Consider the following 21,042-nt stretch of genomic DNA (forward strand, 5'->3'; position numbering starts at 1 on the left):
GGCAAAGACCACCTTGTTGTGTTCATGAAAACAAATGCCAGGGCCAAAGCTTGGGATTCTGCAGTTCATTCCCATTTAGTAAATGCTCTGTACTTTGTCCTTAGAGCTCTGTTTCCAGAATTTACATTTAGATGAGGATTTTTAAAATTGAAATTTCATAATAGGCTTTTTAGATAATATCAGAACAGAATTGGGCAGTTCTCATATTGCTTTTTCAGAGGTCAATTAGACTTTATGCTTGATATGTGACTGTAAGCTTTCTCCCATCTCAACCAAAGAAGCCGGAACTGAACTACTATAGAGTTACTTGAAGTTGAAGAATCCTAGTTTCTGAATTTCCCTCATTTATATTCTAATTTAATGAAACAGGAGGATTGCATGAGTAAGTTGTTTGTGGCCCTTTCATTGTTGTACAGCAGAACCTGTGAATGAACATGGCAACTACATGCACAAACAATGCTTCCATGAGATATAAACTGCTCAAATCTGAGTGGATTTTCAAAGGATAGGTTTCACAAAGCATCTTATTAACTCACAATCATATCTTATCAAGTATCACTTTCTTGAAGGGGATATGGTTCTCTCAAAATAAAGTTAAATATGAAGAAAATTAAATTTTGGCAAAAAAAAAACCCAATTCATTTTAGTCTCAGAAATTTCAAAACCACTTTTTCCCCTTTTAATCATTCCAGAAGAACCCAAGCTAAGGACAATGCTTAGAAGATTCCAGTTGGAATACCTGAAGTCCACTAAAAAACATTATAGGTTCTAAAATTTCATATGAAAAGACGCTTCCATAATTTCACTTATAGTGTGGTGTAATACAGTTCAAATAACCAACATATTTCTTCAATCTATGGAATTATAGTGGATAACCTTTCACTGACACTCTGAATAACAAATGTAAGAAGCCATTCAAATTCCTTGATGTAGTAATTATAACGCTGGGTATGCTGCTGTATGACAGTCATGCGTCTTCTTCGTCTTCCTCCTGTTTTTCCCCTCAGTGATCAGTCTCACACTTGGGGACCTTTTGAAGTGCAAGGCAGGGTGGGAGGTTCCCAGCTCTTCCTTCAAGATTAGTTCCAAATGGTGCTTCACCTAACACAAGCCAAGTGTCAAAGGAAGGCTGTGGTAAAGATCTACACAGTCTAAAGGAAGACAGAACTTTTTCAGATGCTTTATCTGTTCGTGTTTTGGATTTCCAGATGTTTAAGATACAGTTTTTATGCAGATGCTGAAACATTCAGAAAGAATTTCACATGTAGCTCACTGCAGGTAAGTCTGATTCTCCAAAGCCCTGTATGTTCCTTTGTCAGAAAAATTGCATCTTTGCCTTTATGATAAAGAATCTGATTTTCTGTGAGTTTTCCAATTAGAAACCACAAGGAAACTGCTAGACCCCTGGGAATTCTAGGCTGGCGTAGAATTTTAAAATGTCCATGATTTGAAAAACATGTTGGAATGTTAATCTATACAGCCAAATTTCCAAACCATCCTTAAATCAACCTCTGAAGTTGCGAACAAAGCTTCACTGTATACTTGAAGCATTTGGGGCCAATTTACACATACAAGCCCAAGTGGGAATACATGTTTATTTAAATAAACAAATTAGACATAATGATGATATCTATAAAGTGGTGTCTATGCCTGAAAGTGACTTCTGTTTTCTCCTTCTGCATTGCAATCATTGCTTATGGCTGTGTATTCACTGTTCCCATTGTTTCAGAAATTTTGGCTCATTATTGTAAATTCAAGACTCACTATTAGTGAACAGACTAGACTCTCTAGTTGTTGCTTATTCATTGCTCGCTAAAAACTACTACCTTAACCTAAGAATTGCACAATTAAGCTGAAGATAGTTCATCTAAATTGTATTTTCTCAAGCTTTTAAAATATATGCTAATTTCCATTCAAGTCCTTAATCTTACTTTTCTGTTCCAGACCATTCCTTATAGTCTCCATAGAAAGATCTGTTAAAAACATTTTTGCAGTTTGCTTTAAAGACTTAACAGAATAAACAACAGGATTGTTACAATGTATTTCATGAAAAAGGCAAAATGCAGCAAGTCTAAAAATGGCTGTTTATATAGTTCTCTCAGAAAAATGTGCCATCCCCATTTGCAGTGCCTGCACTGAAGTAATGGCAAAGATGTTATGAAAACTTCCAGTTTTAATACAAACATTATCAAGTGTCTAAATATTAGTATCCCATACAAAACCAATGTTAATCAAAAAAACTTGAGATGTCTTCTAGTTAAATGATAGTATTAGAAATGAAAGTTTGGTTCTCCTCTTGACCTGATTTGCAGTCTGAACCATTAAGACGTTTTCCAAAGCAAGATCTAACAGACAGTTAACTGCTTAATTCTGCACTGCTTTTTCCATGACAACTATGCCGAGATGCAAATTCTGATTATTTCTGCAACGTCAAACTGGAGCAGAGAGAGGGGTATGCAGGAGAATCCCTACCTCGGATTCCCTGACAAGTCAAAGGCCAGTTCACACAGAAATTAAATGTGCTCCAGCCGAACGAGGGAACAAACCCTGCTTTCCCAAGGGACAGGAAGCATCGGCAGGAAGAACGATCCGGAGAGAGATGCCTCTGTGGTCCTTCCAAGACTGTGTAGCTCTGCCCCAACACAGTGCATGGCTTCAAGTGCACCTAAAAGCTTATAAAAAGTTCTTCCACATATCCACCTGGAAGGTGGAAAGTACAGAATCATGGAATATCCTAAATTTGATCAGAAATCCTCTTTTATGGTCTAGGAAGAAAAAGAACTCTGTCCTACTATGCAATCCTCCTGCAAGCCGAAAAGCCCTAGTTGTAAGAATTATTTGCTGAGGCATACAAGTCTTGCCCACATGATCTGCTGCAGGCAAATCTTAGGGTATCTGCAAGAAACCTGGTAGCAATCCAGTTGAAGACGAGCTCAGTAAGCTCTTGACATGTCTGAGAAAGGTACAAGGAATTCTCTAACCAACAGCTTTACAGTCTTGTGGAAATGATTTCTTCCAGATGGATTAGCACTCGTGAGTCATTTCACAAGATTATTCTTTTCCTCTCATATCAACATCAGCCTGCCACAATAAAGATTAATATACAAAAAGACAATGCTCTACTATTTTTTTCTCCCCGAAGCAACTGACGGACATGTCTATACTGTAAATTATTAGAAATTGGCTCCAGAAGCTTTTATTGAAAAATAAAAGTCTCCAGAAAGTACAAGTGTGCAGACAAGCAACTTGCTGCCCCCGACCACAAAGAATCTGTTCCTAGCCTAATCACGTTCATGCAATTCTCAGCCGGAGAGTCGGATTTGGTAGATAGAACCGCCATGGTAATTAGATCAGATTTTCAGTTTGGCCATCAGGGTCTAAGAGGACTAAGATTCACATGCTTCAAAGGAAGATACTTCAAAGCAGACAAAAATAGAAGTGACTGTCCAAAGAGAAAATTTATTCTTAGCCCTTTCCATCTGAAGTTGAAATACACCTTCAGGAATAAAAATCTATACACTTTCCAAATAAAAAACCCCAACTACCAAACAAAACAAACAAACAAAAAACCACCACACCACAAGAAGCAATTCCTTCTGTTGTACCTGTGGATGTTCTCCATGCATAGCAATTACACATATCTCACGCTGTTTAGAAATCTGTTAGTCTTAATCTTATTTGAGAATACATTGATGCAGGAACTTCAGAAAGTATTATTATATTTCAAATTGACCAAATGACAGGAAATTATAAATTTACTAAGTTTCATTGCATAACATCTCAATCATTTGTTTACTTGAAGAAGAAATTATTTATTTGTTTTGGCCTTTTTTTTGCAGAATTCTGATAATTTCTCCATTCACATAATTCTCTTTAAGCAAAGAAATTATTTAAAAGATAGCACGAGCATACACACAGTTCTTGCTCTTATACATTGTTAGAGCATAAATCCCAGAGCTGTTACTCAATCCTGACTCTCCCAGGTTCGGGAGGCGAGTCAAATCCTGAACTACTGATCCAGATACTCTACTTTGGGACTACTAGGCTCACAGCATTTGCTTGTGGTCCCACTGCAGAGCAGACACAAAGGTCTTTGAAGCACCAGATCCCCAAGCAAAGATCTGTCTCCTGTATACGTTTAGAGGACCATGAGTTTCCATGTTTCTTGTAAATAGAGTCAAATATAAGTTTGTTTTCATAATGGGAACTACCTAATACTAATCACAGCTCTCCAAATGGGGTAGCAATACTGCTTAGCAGAAGAGATCAAAGCACCTGACAATGTTCACAAATCAAGCCACTATTGTACAGTGAACAGCATTCCCAGGTTACAGATGTGGAAAATTAAAGCAGAGAGATGTATTCTCCCAAAAGTAAACAATAAGCTTACAGCTGAGAAGGGAAATTAACTTGGCCTGCAGTTTATAATCTTGTTCTTTTGCCACTAGTCCCTTCTTTCAATATTGACACAATTCAAGTCAATTCCCTGGCTTTTCAAGTACTTTAGTTTACAGAATTCTGCCTCTACTTGGACATATATACATAATTCTCTTCAGAAACATAAACATCTTGAAATTTAAAACAAACTATGAATTTTCAGTTGTGTAACTGCTGAATTGTTTCTCCTCTGAGATCCAACTTCAATATTAGAGCATAATGAAGGGCAAAACACTTCCAACCCAAATCTTGGTTTAGATTTCTTAACTGTAACTCTCAAAATGCATTATGTGACTCTCAAAGTGCTCTCACTAGGCCAAAACCTCACCTTACGCCAACCTCCGTTACTCCGAGAAGCCAATGCTGTCACAGTGACCTACACCCACCAAGTATCAGGCCTGCTTATTTGCTGGAACAAATTAAAGGTTTGGATATGGATCAGCTGCAAAGTATGCTTGAGAAACCAGAGCTATGGGTAAGATGTGGACATAATCTCTTAACGTTAGGAATTACATGAATGTGTGTGTGTCTATGTTACTGTTTTCACAGACAGTTTCAATGGAAAAGCACATGCACATCCAAGGAGAAAAAGTACTCACCCTTCTCTACACAACAGCTTTATTTCACTGCACATTCAGTTTTATCTTATTAAATCAGCTCTCATTGGAAGAATGAAGTTAAATTCAACTTTGAATTAAACATTCTAGCACTTAAGAAATATTTGCATCTGGATTTATTTTGTACTTACTGCTATTTCTTTCATAGGTGAAACCAAATCTAGGTTCTGGCTCCCTGAAAATGGGGTTAAATATTAGATTCCAATTCATTATTCAAAAGTATTTCGAAGAGATTTGTGTCAAGATTAATCTGATTAACCTCTGAGAACTCAGAAAAAGGATGCTTCAGCTTCAACCCATTTTCATTCATTTGCCATGAAAACAGTTTTCAGTGGAATGTTCACAAATACATAGGCAGCTTCAAGGATGGTGGGCAAACTATTATGCCCTGCCCAATAAAATGGTGATAACTATTAACACAATTTATTTATGTTTACCTTAAATTCCTAATTAATGGGTTTACTAAACTAAGCCCAAGCAAATGTGGGCTCTGTGCACACTGCACATGCCTTGATGCTTTGAATTTGTTTCTACAGCTGTGAAATTCTCAAATTAACTATCTGTCAGGAAAAGTAAAATACTGCCAGGAGAGCATGGAGATGAAATCCAAGCCAATGGGAGAAAATTACAAAATGGCATGCTGTGACATGAATCACTTTTATGGAATAACTCCTGCTATAATAATAAGTCTGTAGTTTCTAGACAGTGGATCATTAGCAGCAGCAGCACAGGTAGTTCCAACAACTTACTACTATGCAAGCCTTGAGCATTTATTAAGATTGATATCAGTCATCTCCTTGTCATTTTGTAAACGCATATGTTTAGATTTATTTATGACCGTAAATCTCCAAAAAGGGGAAAAAATGACTTCTTTAAAATACAGCAGTCACACCAGTTCTAATACTGCCCTCCCTGTGTAAAATTTCCATTTTCATTTAAAACTCTTCTTTTTCTCTCTGAAGCAAAGAATCAGACACAACATGAACATTTTCAGTATCATCAGGTTGTGAAGCATGGTTTAGCTGCTTAACAATGAAGAACACTGTCTTCTGGGATTTGCAGAAGAACCTAGCATCTAACAGCCTTTGAAATGATTCACAGTTAAATGTTTCCCCTTTATAAACTGAAATGCTTTCAGTAAGTTATTACTAAATGATTAACAAAACAAACACCACAGGCTTACGGAGCTATATTCACGGAAGATGCATTCCGAGTATTTGTTATCATATCCAAAAGTGTCTATTATGGCATTAAGCTCAGAAGGGCAATGAGCAGAGGCTGCGTAAATGGCACCAGAGGCTGCCAAACTCCAGTGCTCTCAACCACACATTACTCCCCTGGATAACAGGTACAAAAGCAGAGTGTGACTTGAGTGCTCATTTTTAGCTGTAGGGATTCAGTCCTAAAAAGGCCTCTTTATAAAGAACAAAAAGTAATTATTAAATTTAAAATAATCTCTTTTCGTTTTGACCCCTGTGAAAGTATAGATTTGCTCATGCCCACCTGCACAACCAGCAAGGTATGCAGCCCCGACAAGCAACAACAGACAGAACATGAGTGACACTACTGGGTCAGCCAAGGTTCATCCAACCCAGACTGGCTGTAGGTAAGCATCTAGGGCAGACTAACACCATATCAAACATTACACCTCTCGATACCTTCTCAGGCTCCAATGATTTTCAGCTGTGGGGACTTCCTCATCTAGACAAGGTTCCAGTACCTAAAGGGGCTACAAGGAGGCTGGGAGAGGACTTTTTACAAGGGCCTGTAGGGACAGGACAAGGGGTAATGGGTTTAAATTGAAAGTGGGGAGGTTTAGATTGGATATCAGGAAGAAGTTCTTCCCAGAGAGGGTGGTGAGGCACTGGGACAGGTTGCCCAGAGAAGCGGTGGATGCCCCATCCCTGGAAGCGTCCAAGGCCAGGCTGGATGAGGATTGGAGCAACCTGGTCTAGTGGAAGGTGTCCCTGCCCATGGCAGGGGGGTTGGAACTGGATGATCTTTAAGGTCCCTTCCATCCCAAACCATTCTGTGATTCTATGAATTCAGCCTTCCAAGAAATCTCCCTTCCATTGCTTATTCTACTCTTTCTTGAACCTAGGTAAACATTAACATTCATTCACAAGAAATTTCCAATCAGTTCATAAACAAGATCACCTTTTGTTTGTCTGCTACTCGCTTCATTTGATGTCCCACAGTATTTGTACAGAAAAGACTGAACATCTACCACGCAATTCCTGATGTTGCAGGTTCCATCATATGCTCCCATGCGGCCTCTTTCCACACTGAAGGATTCTAACCCACTCAATCACTCATCAAAAGCTATGCCACCGACCTCCTTCACTCATGAAAAGTTACTCCTTCATTGCCTTCCTCTGACTCTTAAAGAAAGACGACTTTACTTTTACATCACACACATTTAATCTCCTTTTCAGTTTCTTAAATCTGTATTCCCAAGTCGTATTACCAGTAGTTTCCTAACTCTTTTGAAAATATCCCCAGCATCCATAAGTGTCTCCACGTGACAAAAAAGGGAAGGGTGTCTATAAATACCACCTTTTTCCTTGCAGATTTGGAAAACCCAGTACTGTGGGAGGCACAAATGTTTTGGTTTATGCTTTCCTGATTTATTCCACACTCAGAAAGACTGATGCTGATCTAGGGGGTCTCAAGAAGGTGAGGTTCAGACCTCCCCAGTAAGAAGGGCAATGATACAACTCTGTTAAGAAACAAACTGCAAAACTGACAGCAATTAGAAACGTACTGCTTCTGGGTGAATGGCTCCTGCAATAGGATTTTACCTCTGCCATTGTGTAGATTACTGCAATATGAACTTAAGAAATCATGGTAAACAACAGATGAGTCAGTTCATGCAGAGTTATGTTTTAATGCCTTCTTATGTGTGTGACTATAGCTGCTCAGCTGGCCAGACAGCCCCAAGGAGCTGCAAAAGCGAATTCATCATCAGTAGCACATATCAAGCAGAACAGAATATATCACCTTCCTCTAAGACAAAACTAAAACCAAAGTATTTTATGGAGCTTAGCCATCTAGGAAGTAGCTCCCATACAAGGAAAAACTTCACTATAAAAACAGACCAAATCTTCAAGACTGCGGAGGGTTTCCTCCAAGATTCCTCCTAGCCGTTATCTATAGCCTTATCCTGTCTCCTTCACTCAGCTGCAACCTGCTGCTGCCTGCAAGCTGATCCTCCTGGCAGCCACTCATTTTGTATCAGCCTGCTTCTACCTAAAAAAATTAAGTTATGTATATGGATAGAAAAGCATGTTATCTCTTTTGATAGAGGCTGGACTCCATAGAAGTCTGCAGCTTCTTCCAGCTGCCAGTGAAGTCACCAAGGCACCTGGGTGAAAGACAATAATGTTTCTTTCTGTGCTCCTGTGAACAAAGAAATAGCCAAACAAGATTCAAAATTCCACATGTATTATTAACAGAATGCATAATAATGATTCATGGGAGGATTGTGGAATTCTTACTATGCTAAATTTCATACGGTGTAGTCGTCTTATGAATTTCCTTGGCACCACAAGTCAGATTTTCCAGTGTGTAGACTAGTCCTATTGCCTAGAACTGCTACATGGGGAATTACAATCTGAAAGGATAAATAGCTCCCTAATAGCCTGTAATGACACAAATCTATTACTCTGCCATTTCTTTGAATTCTTAGTATACTAAGTATGAAATAATATACATTGAGAAAATAGCAGTGGAGCAGAATTTTTTTCCCTTTAATTGCATTGCCTGTTATACCAGTTTGACAAATAAAAGACTGACAAATCTAATTACAACATATGGGATTACAAATGTCTAATTAGCTTCTAGTGTAACTTAGAGTCAGAAAAAGGGGGCCAGGTAGCTGAAGTAAGAAAGGCCGTATTCTCAGCTGAGGAAGTTGGTACACAGAAGGAGTTCTACCTCTTCCCAGTGGCAAAACCATAAGTACCAAACAGTGGTACAATTCTGGGTTATCTTTCCAAATGAGCCACCATCATCACACAAAAGGCTGATGATTTAAAAAAAAAAAAAAAAAAACCACAAAACCCCACACACATCAAACGATCCTAGAAATCCCCAGAAAGCAGTGGTTAAACATGTAACAAACATATAGTTTGAATTTCCGAATATTCCCTAGAATTTTGTAGTTGTTGATGAATTTATGGCTTTTTCCTGAGAATTTTATGTTAAATAGGCATGGCTTTCTGAGATGTCAGTCTGTAAAAATAAAAAAAATGCTTTGCACTTTGTGATTTAATTGATTTTCTAATACACCAACCAGGCAAAATATGAAAAGGTAATGTTTTAGAACTCCATAGCCAGGTTTACCTTCTGGGTATTCACTGAAGCTTTATAGTAGTTTTTGTCAGTAACAGTACCGTCTGTTTGTTTGTTAAGGGAAAAAAAACCAAAACAAGTAACCCTTCTTTCTGCCCAGCTAGTTCCTAGGCTCAAGCGTAAAGACTACTGTGTTTCGTCAACCTGGGATCTACCGTAACACTAACGGGCCATCACTTAGGTGAAGAAAAGCTGGACCGTATTATAAGGAGAAACTCAGCGTTATCCAGTACTTCTACTAATCAAGCCCTGATTACAATCTGAAATATGAAATATGAGTTCCAGATGTCTTTTCCTCCTTTGTGGAAGGTTTCCTTCCTTCTCTACTTCTTATCTCTTTTCCTAGCTCTCTCTTCCTTTTGCTTTAGGGAAAAAAAAACCAAAGCAAGCTAACAATGCCCCCCTGCACCCACCTCAAGACACAGAAGGTTAAAAATAATTAAACAAAGCACGCTTGCCTTCGTCCAGACAATTTCTTCTGCAACAATTATGAGCTTGGAACCAAGAAAAACAACTCATGCAGCTGCAGCTGACACAGGGCCGTCAGTTCTCGGAACTGCTGATAAATTTTATGCTGTGCCCTGATTTCTGCTGCAGACTAGTTATGAGAACATCAAGAAGATACATATTAGAATTTCATCTCCTGGGCTTTTTTTTTAACTGCTGTGTACCTGCCTGTTTTAGCTTTCAAGAAAGATGTATCTGAATTCAATTTGAAAAACAAAAACAGCTTCACAGTAAATTCATTAATCTGTAAGTCAACCATTTAACTTTTCCCAAAAAGAAACATGCTGGCCTCTTGAATTTCTCCCATAAATTAGAGGGAGGTTGCAGTCTATCAAGATCTTAACCTGATCTTTGCAAAGCTCTTCAGCATCTTCTGAAGGTTCACATTTCCCACATCATCCCTGCAACTCTGTACTGAACCCCTTCCAGTGCACCAACAGGACCTTTAAACTCAAGGCAACAATCCTAACTATAGAATTTTATTACTGGCCTCCCCAGAGCTGTTTATGGAGGAACAGGCACCTCCCACAGCTACTTAATATTCCCCTTGCAAATAAATACAAAAATCATGTTTTCTCTATTAGCTACCACATCACACTGCTAGATTTTGTTCTATGTCTTATCCTCCACATCACAAGTTGTTTTCCGAGTAACTTCCTCTCACGCTTACTTTAATAGTTACCCAAGAAGTACCAATTCCCCCAATTTTATATTGTCATTTTTCTACACGGAGCAATTGTCTCCCTGCCCATTTGCAGAGCATCCACAAATGAAATCTCTTAACTGCACAAAAAGGTTCAGTACCAAAACAGTCAGATAGAGATAATACATGCTAGGACATTTTCCGACACTTACTTTGCCAGGCTTGTTTGCATCACAGCTGTTTTCTTTAAACTTCTCCTGCAGGGTCTCAGCTAACCGACAAAGCAAGGCACCATTATCCAATTTCTCCATAAAGGTTTCTGCTGTTATTTCTCTACCTGAACAGCAAACAAAAAGTTAGCCAGGCAGGAAGCGTGCAATAGTATAGACCACATTTCTGTAAAAAGCAAAATCAATAGCAAACTTGACAACAATTGGAAATATGCTTTAGCTGGGTAACTTCCATCATGTTGAATATTCACCGAATAACCTCAGTACTGCTTTACTGGTAGACATACAGCAAAATAACATGCTTTCTTTAGGAAAAGAAAGCTTTATATGCTTTCTTTAGGAAAGCATGTGGTATTTGGAAAATAATTCTAACGTATCAGACTCCCCATATCTCATTTTGCTTATGAAATTCCAGTGCTTTTAACATAGTGTTTTAAAAGACAGAGTACAGCAGGCAAATGGTTTACACCAGTGTGTGTGGGTAGCTGTCATATAAGAGTTGCTAATACTACTGTAGCTTATTTTGTAACAGAAATAGAAAACCATGTCAAGAAGGAAAGGAGTGTCTTTTTTAAAAGACTTTAAGACTTGATCCTGCAAGAAGTTGACAAAATACTACAGTGATTGCAACGCTCCTTTGAAAAAGCTTCTTCAGAAGTAAAGTTAGGAACATTAGAAAAGAGGGAGAGAGTGAAATTTATTGTAATATATCTACTTGCCACACAGATTAAAATTTTCAACCAAAGAACAAAGCCAAAATACTCTGTTTCAAAGTTTATCTATTAACATGCTACATGATGCTGTACTTCAGCTGCCACAGATCGTCCTCCCTGGCTACAGCAGACCAGACAACTTTCCATTTCACCGTCACTACATCCTCCTGGCAGAGGAGATCAAGAGCCCCAAGATGAGATGGGCATTCTGACCAGATGAGAAGGGAATCATCTACCACCCTGAACTAAGCTTCCAGCATCTTAACATCATTTCCAGGTAAAAATATTTCTATTTCTTATTGAGGGTTTTCCATTTTCACATTTCTACTGGGAAGTTTGCCTTTTCTTTGGACACTTTTGACCAGGAGCTGTATTTTTCAACCGTCTTAACTTCTAATAATATCAAGAGAGCATCAAGGATTAATTCTTGCTCTTCCTATTAAGACATGAATTATTTATTTTTGTGACATTTACATATGTCATTTGGGAACAGGAATAACACTATCATCTCATTTGTCAATTAAAAAAACATTTTTAAAAAGTGTGAGTGGTTCTTCATCCCACCCTGATTCGCTAATCCAGACCCACTTTTTTGCAAGCAGGACAATATAAGTCTGCCCATTGCTAGTTGGTTTTTTGGTTTTGCCACAGATTTTTGACCCACAAGCAGCTGCCTGACCAAAATAGGGGTTTTTTTTGTTTGTTTTTCTAGTTAGTTTGGGGAAATTTATTTTCCATTAGATGTCTGGAAACTGAAAACAAATTAATGTTTTGAACAGGTTCACAAAGGTTTTTTTGTAAAAAAAAAAAGGAAAAGTAGATTTAGAAAAAAAGTATAGCTTTTCAATAACCCTTTCATTCAGAAGCGAGGAGAAAACTGACATTCAAAAGTAACAAAAATGAAATAGATAATCAACAATTAAAATTGTACTTATGTAATATATTGCTGGTACACTGAAATCTGATAGTCAATGTCATTTATAACACTGGAGACAGCAGTATTAAAAAGCAGTACGATTACCAAAAACGCTGAAGGAAAGTTGATTTCTCTAGGCCCTTTCCTGAAAACTGTTAAATACTTGAGCATCGCTTGGGCAAAAAGAACACGAGCCTTTTCAGTTTGATCATTTAAAATCAAAGACCAAGACAAAGATCTTTGCAGCAAATCATCTTCAGGTACAACAATAGACATATTTTGGTTGAAGCCAAACCTGTTCTTTTTTTTTTCTAACACATTTCTACTTCAGAAATATCTGTTTAAAGTCAAGTTTTTTCCCTTTTTATTCCCCCTTAATTCACTCTGCCATATAGCCCACTTTATAGCTCCCGTATACCTAAATGACTTCTCCAGGCAAAAGAGCAGTAGCAGCACTGCAGACACTCAGAGGTGGCTTGTGCATAACTGACAATATTTCAGCAGTGCCTCCAGCTCAGCTGAAGCCAGGACTAAAATTATAATAGCCCACAGATACAAAAATTGAACATCTCAGAACCTCAAAAGCCTTCACCACCTTTCTAACCTACATATTTTCCCATTTGTTGAATCAGCATTCTTGGCAAGAAGTATAAAGCCACGAGAAAGCTAAATTTAAAAAAAATCACTATGTTAGAGGATCTGCTTTTCTTTAATACAGCATTGCATTTTATAGTAGACTAATTTTCTTTGGAAAAACTGTCTTTCAAATATTTTTAAACCTACTCAAGTTTTTTATTGTGTTTTGGAAAGCATGATTTTTCACAAAGGTAAAAAGCAAAATCACATTCTACATATCTAGTCTGCTCTATGATTTATAGATTTACCTTCTCACTGGTAAATAATTAAAAAAAACTAAAACCTATTTAGAGGTATTCTGTCTGTAAACAGACATTGAAAAATTCTTCTACCTTCTTCTGCTGTTTAACAATGCTTTCGTATTATTTTAAATGCTGAATCGCATTAGCAGTTTGGTCACTGCGTATTGTGTACTGAGCCAGAGTATTTTAGTTCTGTTCCCTTTTATGAAAGCTGAAAGAATGAGTTTTGCACTGAACATCTGTATCCAATGAAAAATATATTAGGTGTCAGCTTTCAATTCACTGTATTTTATGGCTCCAAAAGGTGGCATTTCTTTGCTAAAACAGACACTCTGACATATTTAACAGTTGAAATGTATTGATTCAAATGAGAGTAATGTTCATAGCCTGAGGAAAAAAAAAGGCTCTGTATATTTGTATGGAAAAAACATTAAACTCCATTAAAAATGTATAACCCCCCTATAATTACAAGAAAGCACTTGCAATGTTTTTATAGAATGGTAATAACATTAAGTATAATAAAAAAAACCCAACACTAAAAGTATGAAAAAAACCTGAGGAATATGAAGGCTGTCTCAAAACTCTAAGCATTGCTTACTCTCTCTTTCACCACAAACACCAGATGCCCCTTAAAAAGACAAACTGTTATACCTGGACAACTACCACTTGGAAACTGTAGGCAGCGAACCGTAAGGCCACCCAGTCCTAAGGGGGTCCTAACGTAACCAGACTGGAAGCTCTAAGAAAGAGTAACTAAAATGAGACCATACCCAGGGTGTGTGCCCAAGAGGCTGAAGATATAGGATTCCCTGTGGGCCACCTCAGACAACCAGAGCCTCCAGAAGGCCTCGGGGAGACTCAAGAACTAAAACAAAGTACCAAAAACTAGTTGGATCCTCTATTATTGCACGGAGTTCTTCCACACTTAGCTTAACAGCAGCAGTGCAAGACACTGACTCCAGGCCCACAACTACTCAATCAACTGTTTTAATTGTACACTTCGGTGGTAAGACACAGCTACAAGATTGCAAATAGAAATACTGCACTTGGGTGAATCTCAAAACACATTGGTAGAAGGATGAGCCCTTACAATACTGAAGCACCAGTGACACTACTCTTCCTGACCCTCTCAAATTGCGTGGCATTTAAACACAAGATAACAAAACCCAAAATAAATAAAGGAAAAAGACCAATGATTTGATGCACTTGCAAAAGTGGTTCTTTTCTGATAAGGCTACTGCGTATACCAGAATAGCTGACAGAAATGGAAATAGTTTCAATAGCATTGAGACATTACCAGTTACTTGCAATGGGACATATAAACAATCCCAAAGGCATTCTGATACTGAAGAAAATTATAAAGCCTCTCAACAAAATGAGAAACTGCATCAGTGCCAGGAGAGTCACTAGAAGTATTGGTATAATTAACATCTTCATATTCAGATATTTAAAACTCTCATTTCCCACTGGCTTGAGCTGAACACACTGATGCTGAAAATAAAGGTACTGCTATGGAATCCTCACAGACAGTATGATCACCAAGTTAAAGCAAACTTTGTTTTAATTCAGAACCTAAGTCAGCCTCCTTGCAGAGGACTTGCCACCCTTCAAGCTCTCCTTCAATGCACCTTTAAATTCCACGTCTGGTCTTCAACTCAATGCCTCTCCTAACATCATCACCTCTCTCTTCCTTTTCTCCAACCCTATTTCACTTCTGCACACAAGCAACTTTTACATGACTCGTGCAACATTCAACGTTTACTTGTCCAATTCCTCAGCACCTTGCCTGCTCCAGCCCTTAAGAGTTTCTGAAGCCCAGAAAGCTCCTCAGTATTGAAACCTGGGACCACAATATAGACCTGTAAGATGTGTCCCTGGGCACATGCCTGGGCTCCCAAGTGCTAAATAAGCTATAATATCATAACTCCCTGCAGCTGGTAAATGGCCTCCAAGAACAGGAAAAAAGATCAGAGCTCTACACCATAGACAGAGCAGAAACAGAGAAGCCATCCCTCTGTACCTGTCCTAAACTACAGAGTGGTGATGAGGCCCACTCCTCCTGACGTTAGTCCTTTCCCCTCTGCAGACACACAAGAGAAAACAAGAGAGTAGTGGAGAGTACAGCAGAAACGCAAACCCTATTTGCTTTCACATTGCCATTTTTCCTCTGCTTGAAAATTATGATGACCCAACTGTGCTAATTCTGTGCTTGACTGTGAAGCTTGCTCAAAGGGAAACAGAAGTTTTCAGTATCCTCAAGAGCATTCTACTAAAATAAGTATATACATATTCTACCAAATCTGGAGCATCAACAGTGAAAGCATTGCCAAGGGCTTCATTGGCTCTACACATAATAAAAACAAGGCTGAGAGATGATCACAATTTGCAAGACAGTTGGGTCAACACATCTCCTTAACTTTGCCACTGCAAGGATCTGGTTGATGAAAAACTGAACATGAGCCGGCCGTGTGCACTGGCAGCCCAGAAGGCCAACCGTATCCTGGGCTGGATCAGGAGAAGTGTGGCCAGCAGGTCGAGGGAGGGGATTCTGCCCCTCTGCTCTGCTCTGGTGAGACCCCACCTGGAGTGCTGCATCCAGCTGTGGAGCCCTCAATATCAGAAGGATATTGACCACTTGGAGCGAGTCCAGAGGAGGCCACGAAGATGATCAGAGGGCTGGAGAACCTCTCCTATAACGAAAGGCTGCGAGAACTGGGCTTGTTCAGCCTGGAGAAGAGGAGGCTCCGAGGAGACCTCATTGCAGCTTTCCAGTATCTGAAGGGGGCCTACAAGGGTACTGGGAGAGGACTTTTTACAAGAGCCTGTAGTGATAGGACAAGGGGTAATGGGTATAAATTGAAATCAGGGAGGTTTAGATTAGATGTCAGGAAGAAATTCTTCACAGAGAGGGTAGTGAGGCACTGGAACAGGTTGCCCAGAGAAGCTGTGGCTGCCCCATCCCTGGATGTCTTCAAGGCCAGGCTGGATGAGGCTTGGAGCAACCTGGTCTAGTGGAAGGTGTCCCTGCCCATGGCAGGGGGGTTGGAACTAGATGATCTTTAAGGTCCCTTCCAACCCAAACCATTCTGTGATTCTGATCTCTCAGCTGAGCCACCAGAGCCTAGCAGAGGGAGAGGAGTATAAGAAACACAACATCCACAGCTCCAATCTCCCTCTTCAGCATGCAAACCCCAACACTCACTATGCTAACGTGTACTGCTTTGAGAATTCTATACCTGGAATATTGAATGAGTCAATCCCATCTGACACATTGATTTCACCTGCAATGCTCTTTTTTCCAGCGCCCAGAATACAGGCAGCAAGAACGTACTCAGCAATGGAGCTGCAATGAGAAACTGTCAGAGGCTCTGAGTTTCTGACGTGGTTCCAAAAGTAATTAGCAAAATGCATACGAAAGTACTAGTGGTCACTCATAAAGAAACCCAAACAATGTCCATGCTAAATTAGAATAAAATGTTCCAAGTCTCAGGGTTAAAAATTCTTACAGCATTATTTTCCAGATGCACCATGTATCTCAGTCTTCCAGTTTGTCACTCATGTAAGGTGAAATTCTAGTTGTTCCTCATTTCCAGCCTATTTCAAAACCTTTCATTCCTATTATGAAGTGCAATATCCTTCTAATGTTTTCCAGTTTGTAATTTTGAATCCACACCAGGCTTTGCTACTGCAAAACTGTCACTATTTTAACACTGTGTAGAATATATTTGCCTCTCCACAAAAACTTCCAAAAACACCAGTTGATCAAACTACTTCAAAAGAGCTTCAGCTCTGTTCTTGACTAAAATACTATTAAAAAAACCCTACATTTATTTGAAAAAATGATGTGCCTTTGTTGATTCACAGAACAAATGAATGAACAAAACACAGATGAAACAAAACCTGAACAAACATGGCAAAAAATAACTGAAATGCATATTAATTCTTTTAATAAATTGAGTAACCTATTGCACTGAAACTGGCATAAAGACACTCACAATCAGGCCACACAAGTTATAGAAGAAACTGGGGTGTGGATACACAGAGTATTATCTGCTGTGTTATCTGCACATGCATGCACATTAAGATTTACTGACCATTAATGCAAAGTACATTATTTCTCCCATGCAGGAAAAAAAACAACAAAACAAACAAATGAAAAAAAGTGTCCTGAATATCCTTTTGGATGGTGAAAAGTGAGAGTACACACAGGTTTTCACAACAAGGTAACAGCACGCTATAAATTCGTACCTATTTTGTCTTAGAGCAACACAATCACATGTCCCTCCTCTCATTAACCTAAATTATACAGTAATTAAACAAAATTTGAATTCTGAGATAACATATTTATATGAATATTAATTAATTCAATTCAGTCACACTTAATTTATTTTGAATGTGAATTTTAACTTGATTTAATTATTAATTTGAATAACAATGTCTACACAAGAATTCAAAGCTGTTTATCAAACCACTGTAATTTCAGCTCTTCAGGACAAACTCTGAGAATAGAAGAGCTTGGTGTGAGAAGGTGGGGGGTGCTGCATTAAGCAAATGAAGTGTGTATGCTGCTTAATTAAAAGAAAGTTGTACCCATGTAGTTCTGCAGTGTAGAATTTTGTGCCCATATAAAAAAAATAAATAAATCAGAATTTTAATTACAGTTGGCATTTCAGAACCTCCTGCTGGTTGCTACTTTCCTGCTAAAAAAGTGACCTCATTCCTAAACTTGTCACTGTGAGAACTCTGTTATGAACTGCAAACAAGCTCCTATTTGTTTTAGAACGGCCCTCTAAAACTTCATTGTTTAAAACATTTAAATATATGAAATCCTTAATGGAACGTGCTGCTTCTGATTCAAGAAACAGTCTTTTGGACTGCTATCTTGTGGTAATTGGAATGAAAAGTCAGGATTTTTGTATTTTGTTCTGGCATTGCCTAGACAATTTTATATTCAGAACTCATTAATTTAAATGGAAGTACTACACAAAGACGTCATTTCAAAGCCAGTGCCACTTTTGCAGTTGTGGATTCATAACTATTCCAACTGCAAAACAGGCATCACCTACCTGCAAAACACTGTGTTCTTGCATTCTGCTGACACCGTACTTACCAACTACACCTCTTGTAACACACCAATACTACCCTTCCTCTTAAAAAAGAAGGAAATAGAGCAGTGCAGAACATGCAGATGAAAGGCATCAGATATACTGTGTGATCCTATGATATCACCGAGAAGGTTCAGCTACAGCATGTGCCAAGACAAGTCACTGCCTATCTTCCACCAGAACACACTTCTAAGGAAAAAACCCAAACCTCCAAAACCACACACCACAAATTTAGAAACGCTCATCCAAATTGTCTTTCAAAATATCATCAGCAAAAAGTTTCATGTAAACATCACCTCCTCTAAAATGTTTTCTCCTCCTTGTTTAATGAGAGGAACTACTGGCATATTTCCCTTAGGATGAGGTACTCTGTAAGTCATGGATTTCTTTGGTAGACTCCTTTAGACTTAGAGATCACACAAAAGCCATTTTCCCCTGCTGCTCTCAGCAAACAACATACTATTTCCTGGCTTGCAGTTTCTAAATTCCACCTTCTGAATGAGTTGTATATCCCAAAAAACTGTCTCTCCTTCCTGGTTCTCATTTGCTCATCTTCACGTTATCTGTTTTTTCCCGGCTTTTGGTTTGCATCCTCTTTCATCAACAAGATGTTTTGGCTTCACATACCAAGACGTGCAGCTGCAACCAGCAAGTCCCCAGGTCCCAGCTGCTGCCACTGGGTCAGACCCCTCTGTGCAAAAGCTTCCACAAGTCTGAGCCTGCGCTGCCTTGGGCAGCAATGATCAATCACTAGACCGCTTGGCCAGCAAAGAATTGTTTAACAGCTCCTTCTGTTCAAGACAGTACACCCATACTTTTTGGGAGGCCTACCAATAAAGATGGAAGATAGACCTGATGGCAGTAATTAGCACCACTCAGCTTAATGATATTAGTACAAAGCACACATGAAAAAGAACATTTAAAAAGAAATTTGAGGAGAAATAAACATGAGATGAATAATAAAATACAATTATGCTACTCAAAGAAACACTGTGGAGGCAAACTATAGCTTTTCCGCCCTTGCTAACAGTTGCACAATGTGGAGATAGCTACCTTATCATAACTACCCTTAGTTCTGATACACAAAGAAGTCTGATGGAGTGAAGTCCCAGATAACAGTGCATAGTTTTCTTACTGCCCAGTATCTGCATTCTAACTTGTATCTTACCTAGTAGGTTTGTGAGCCACAGGGCCAAATCCTCTTTCATTGGCAACAAGTTGGCCTCATGTCTGCTGGCAAGCCACTGACTGTATTGATGCATATCAGAGAGGCCAGGCCCACGTGCCTTCGGGCTCAGAGCAGTGCACATTGCTTATCCGCTTGTTGTACCTGTTTTGTTATAGATTTAAAAAAGATAAAGAAAAAAAGTACTTCATTATACCACATTGAGTTTCACAGATTCTCTTTTTAGAATTGTAGAAGATAACGACAGTAACAATGATTCTAAGAAATCAGATGTCAGACAAACAGATGTGGATCTAACACGAGTACAAAACCAATGACTGAAGTTTTGTTGATGGATCACACTGCAAGGAATTAAATCCCACAGACAAATGCCAACTTCATTTGTACTCACCAAGCTACATGTTGCCAACACATAAGCAAATATTCTGCAAGGAATGATTAAAATCAAATCAAAATAAACATTTTGCACAGAGCTAACACCTCACTACGGTGCCTGATCCAATATCCATTCAATAAGTGAAAAGCTTCGAAGATTTTTGGATGAGGTCCACGAAAAACACAGGAACAACTGAGTTACACTACTACAGCAAACTTACTAACAATTAACAAATGCAGTTAACAAATGGAATCTGTCTATTCTACAGCTTCAGAATACTTAAAAAAAAAAAACAACACACCAAATATATTTACTGAATAGCACTATTTCTTCCGAAAGCAGCAAAACAGCTAGTGCTGGTCACCCACACTTCCCACATACACCTCTTACACACACACTCCTGTGCCTCAGTGACAACTTACTGAAACTTCAATTGTGCGTTAAATAATACCAAAGTGTTGGAAGCCTTGCAGCAGCCAGAGGCATTAGGCCCACTGGACCTGTATCTCTGCTCCTGAAGGACTAATTCCCCATCTGTGGCAGAAGTGTGCTGAGGAAGAAGGTTGTTCTCTCTCTGAAAAAAAGTCAGACCTGGACGCTAATGCTTGTAGCCATGAGCGGAGGCACTTTCCTGCCTGGTAGGCTGTAGCCTGCTGAAAGCCAGGTCACACGAACTAGCAGCCCCAAGGCCTTACGTAGGTGACACTAGACAGACATTAAGTGGGCGCGGGAGGTCCCTAAGGAAGAGTTCTTCGCCTGTTGTCAACCAGCTGATCCACGCTGGTTGGTTACATATTTAGTTGGCTTCAGCTTATGATACACTGCAAAGACCATTTCTTTCTGTCCTTTGCATACTTTTCAAGTCAGGTAAGAGGTATTAGTGACTTTATAAACTACCATTAAAAAAAAGAGACAGTTTGCTATATCTGTGCTCTGGAATAGCAAGAATACTAAAAAAATCCCTTTGCCAAAAAGAGGAAAATGTTTACTGAATGCAAAGAGCAATTGTCTTTCCATAAAACTGTGCTGTAACTGACATTTCCAAATATACAAAATGCTATTTCGGATAGTTTAATGCTTA

General features: G+C 38.8%; 1 protein-coding gene across 1 annotated transcript in view; it reads right to left on the reverse strand.

Moving 5' to 3' along the window:
* GAS2 (growth arrest-specific 2) overlaps positions 1-19,709 on the reverse strand; it is a 39,136-nt gene extending 19,427 nt beyond the window's left edge. The window contains exons 1-2 of the mRNA XM_010154068.1: positions 19,568-19,709; positions 10,770-10,894 (exon numbers count right to left, since the gene is read on the reverse strand). Coding sequence (XP_010152370.1) covers positions 10,770-10,894; positions 19,568-19,709 — 267 coding nt within the window. The remainder of the gene's footprint in view (positions 1-10,769; positions 10,895-19,567) is intronic.
* Positions 19,710-21,042: the final 1,333 nt, after the last annotated feature.

Source organism: Eurypyga helias, unplaced genomic scaffold (assembly GCF_000690775.1).
Source record: "Eurypyga helias isolate BGI_N326 unplaced genomic scaffold, ASM69077v1 scaffold23026, whole genome shotgun sequence".
NCBI classification, from domain to species: domain Eukaryota; kingdom Metazoa; phylum Chordata; class Aves; order Eurypygiformes; family Eurypygidae; genus Eurypyga; species Eurypyga helias.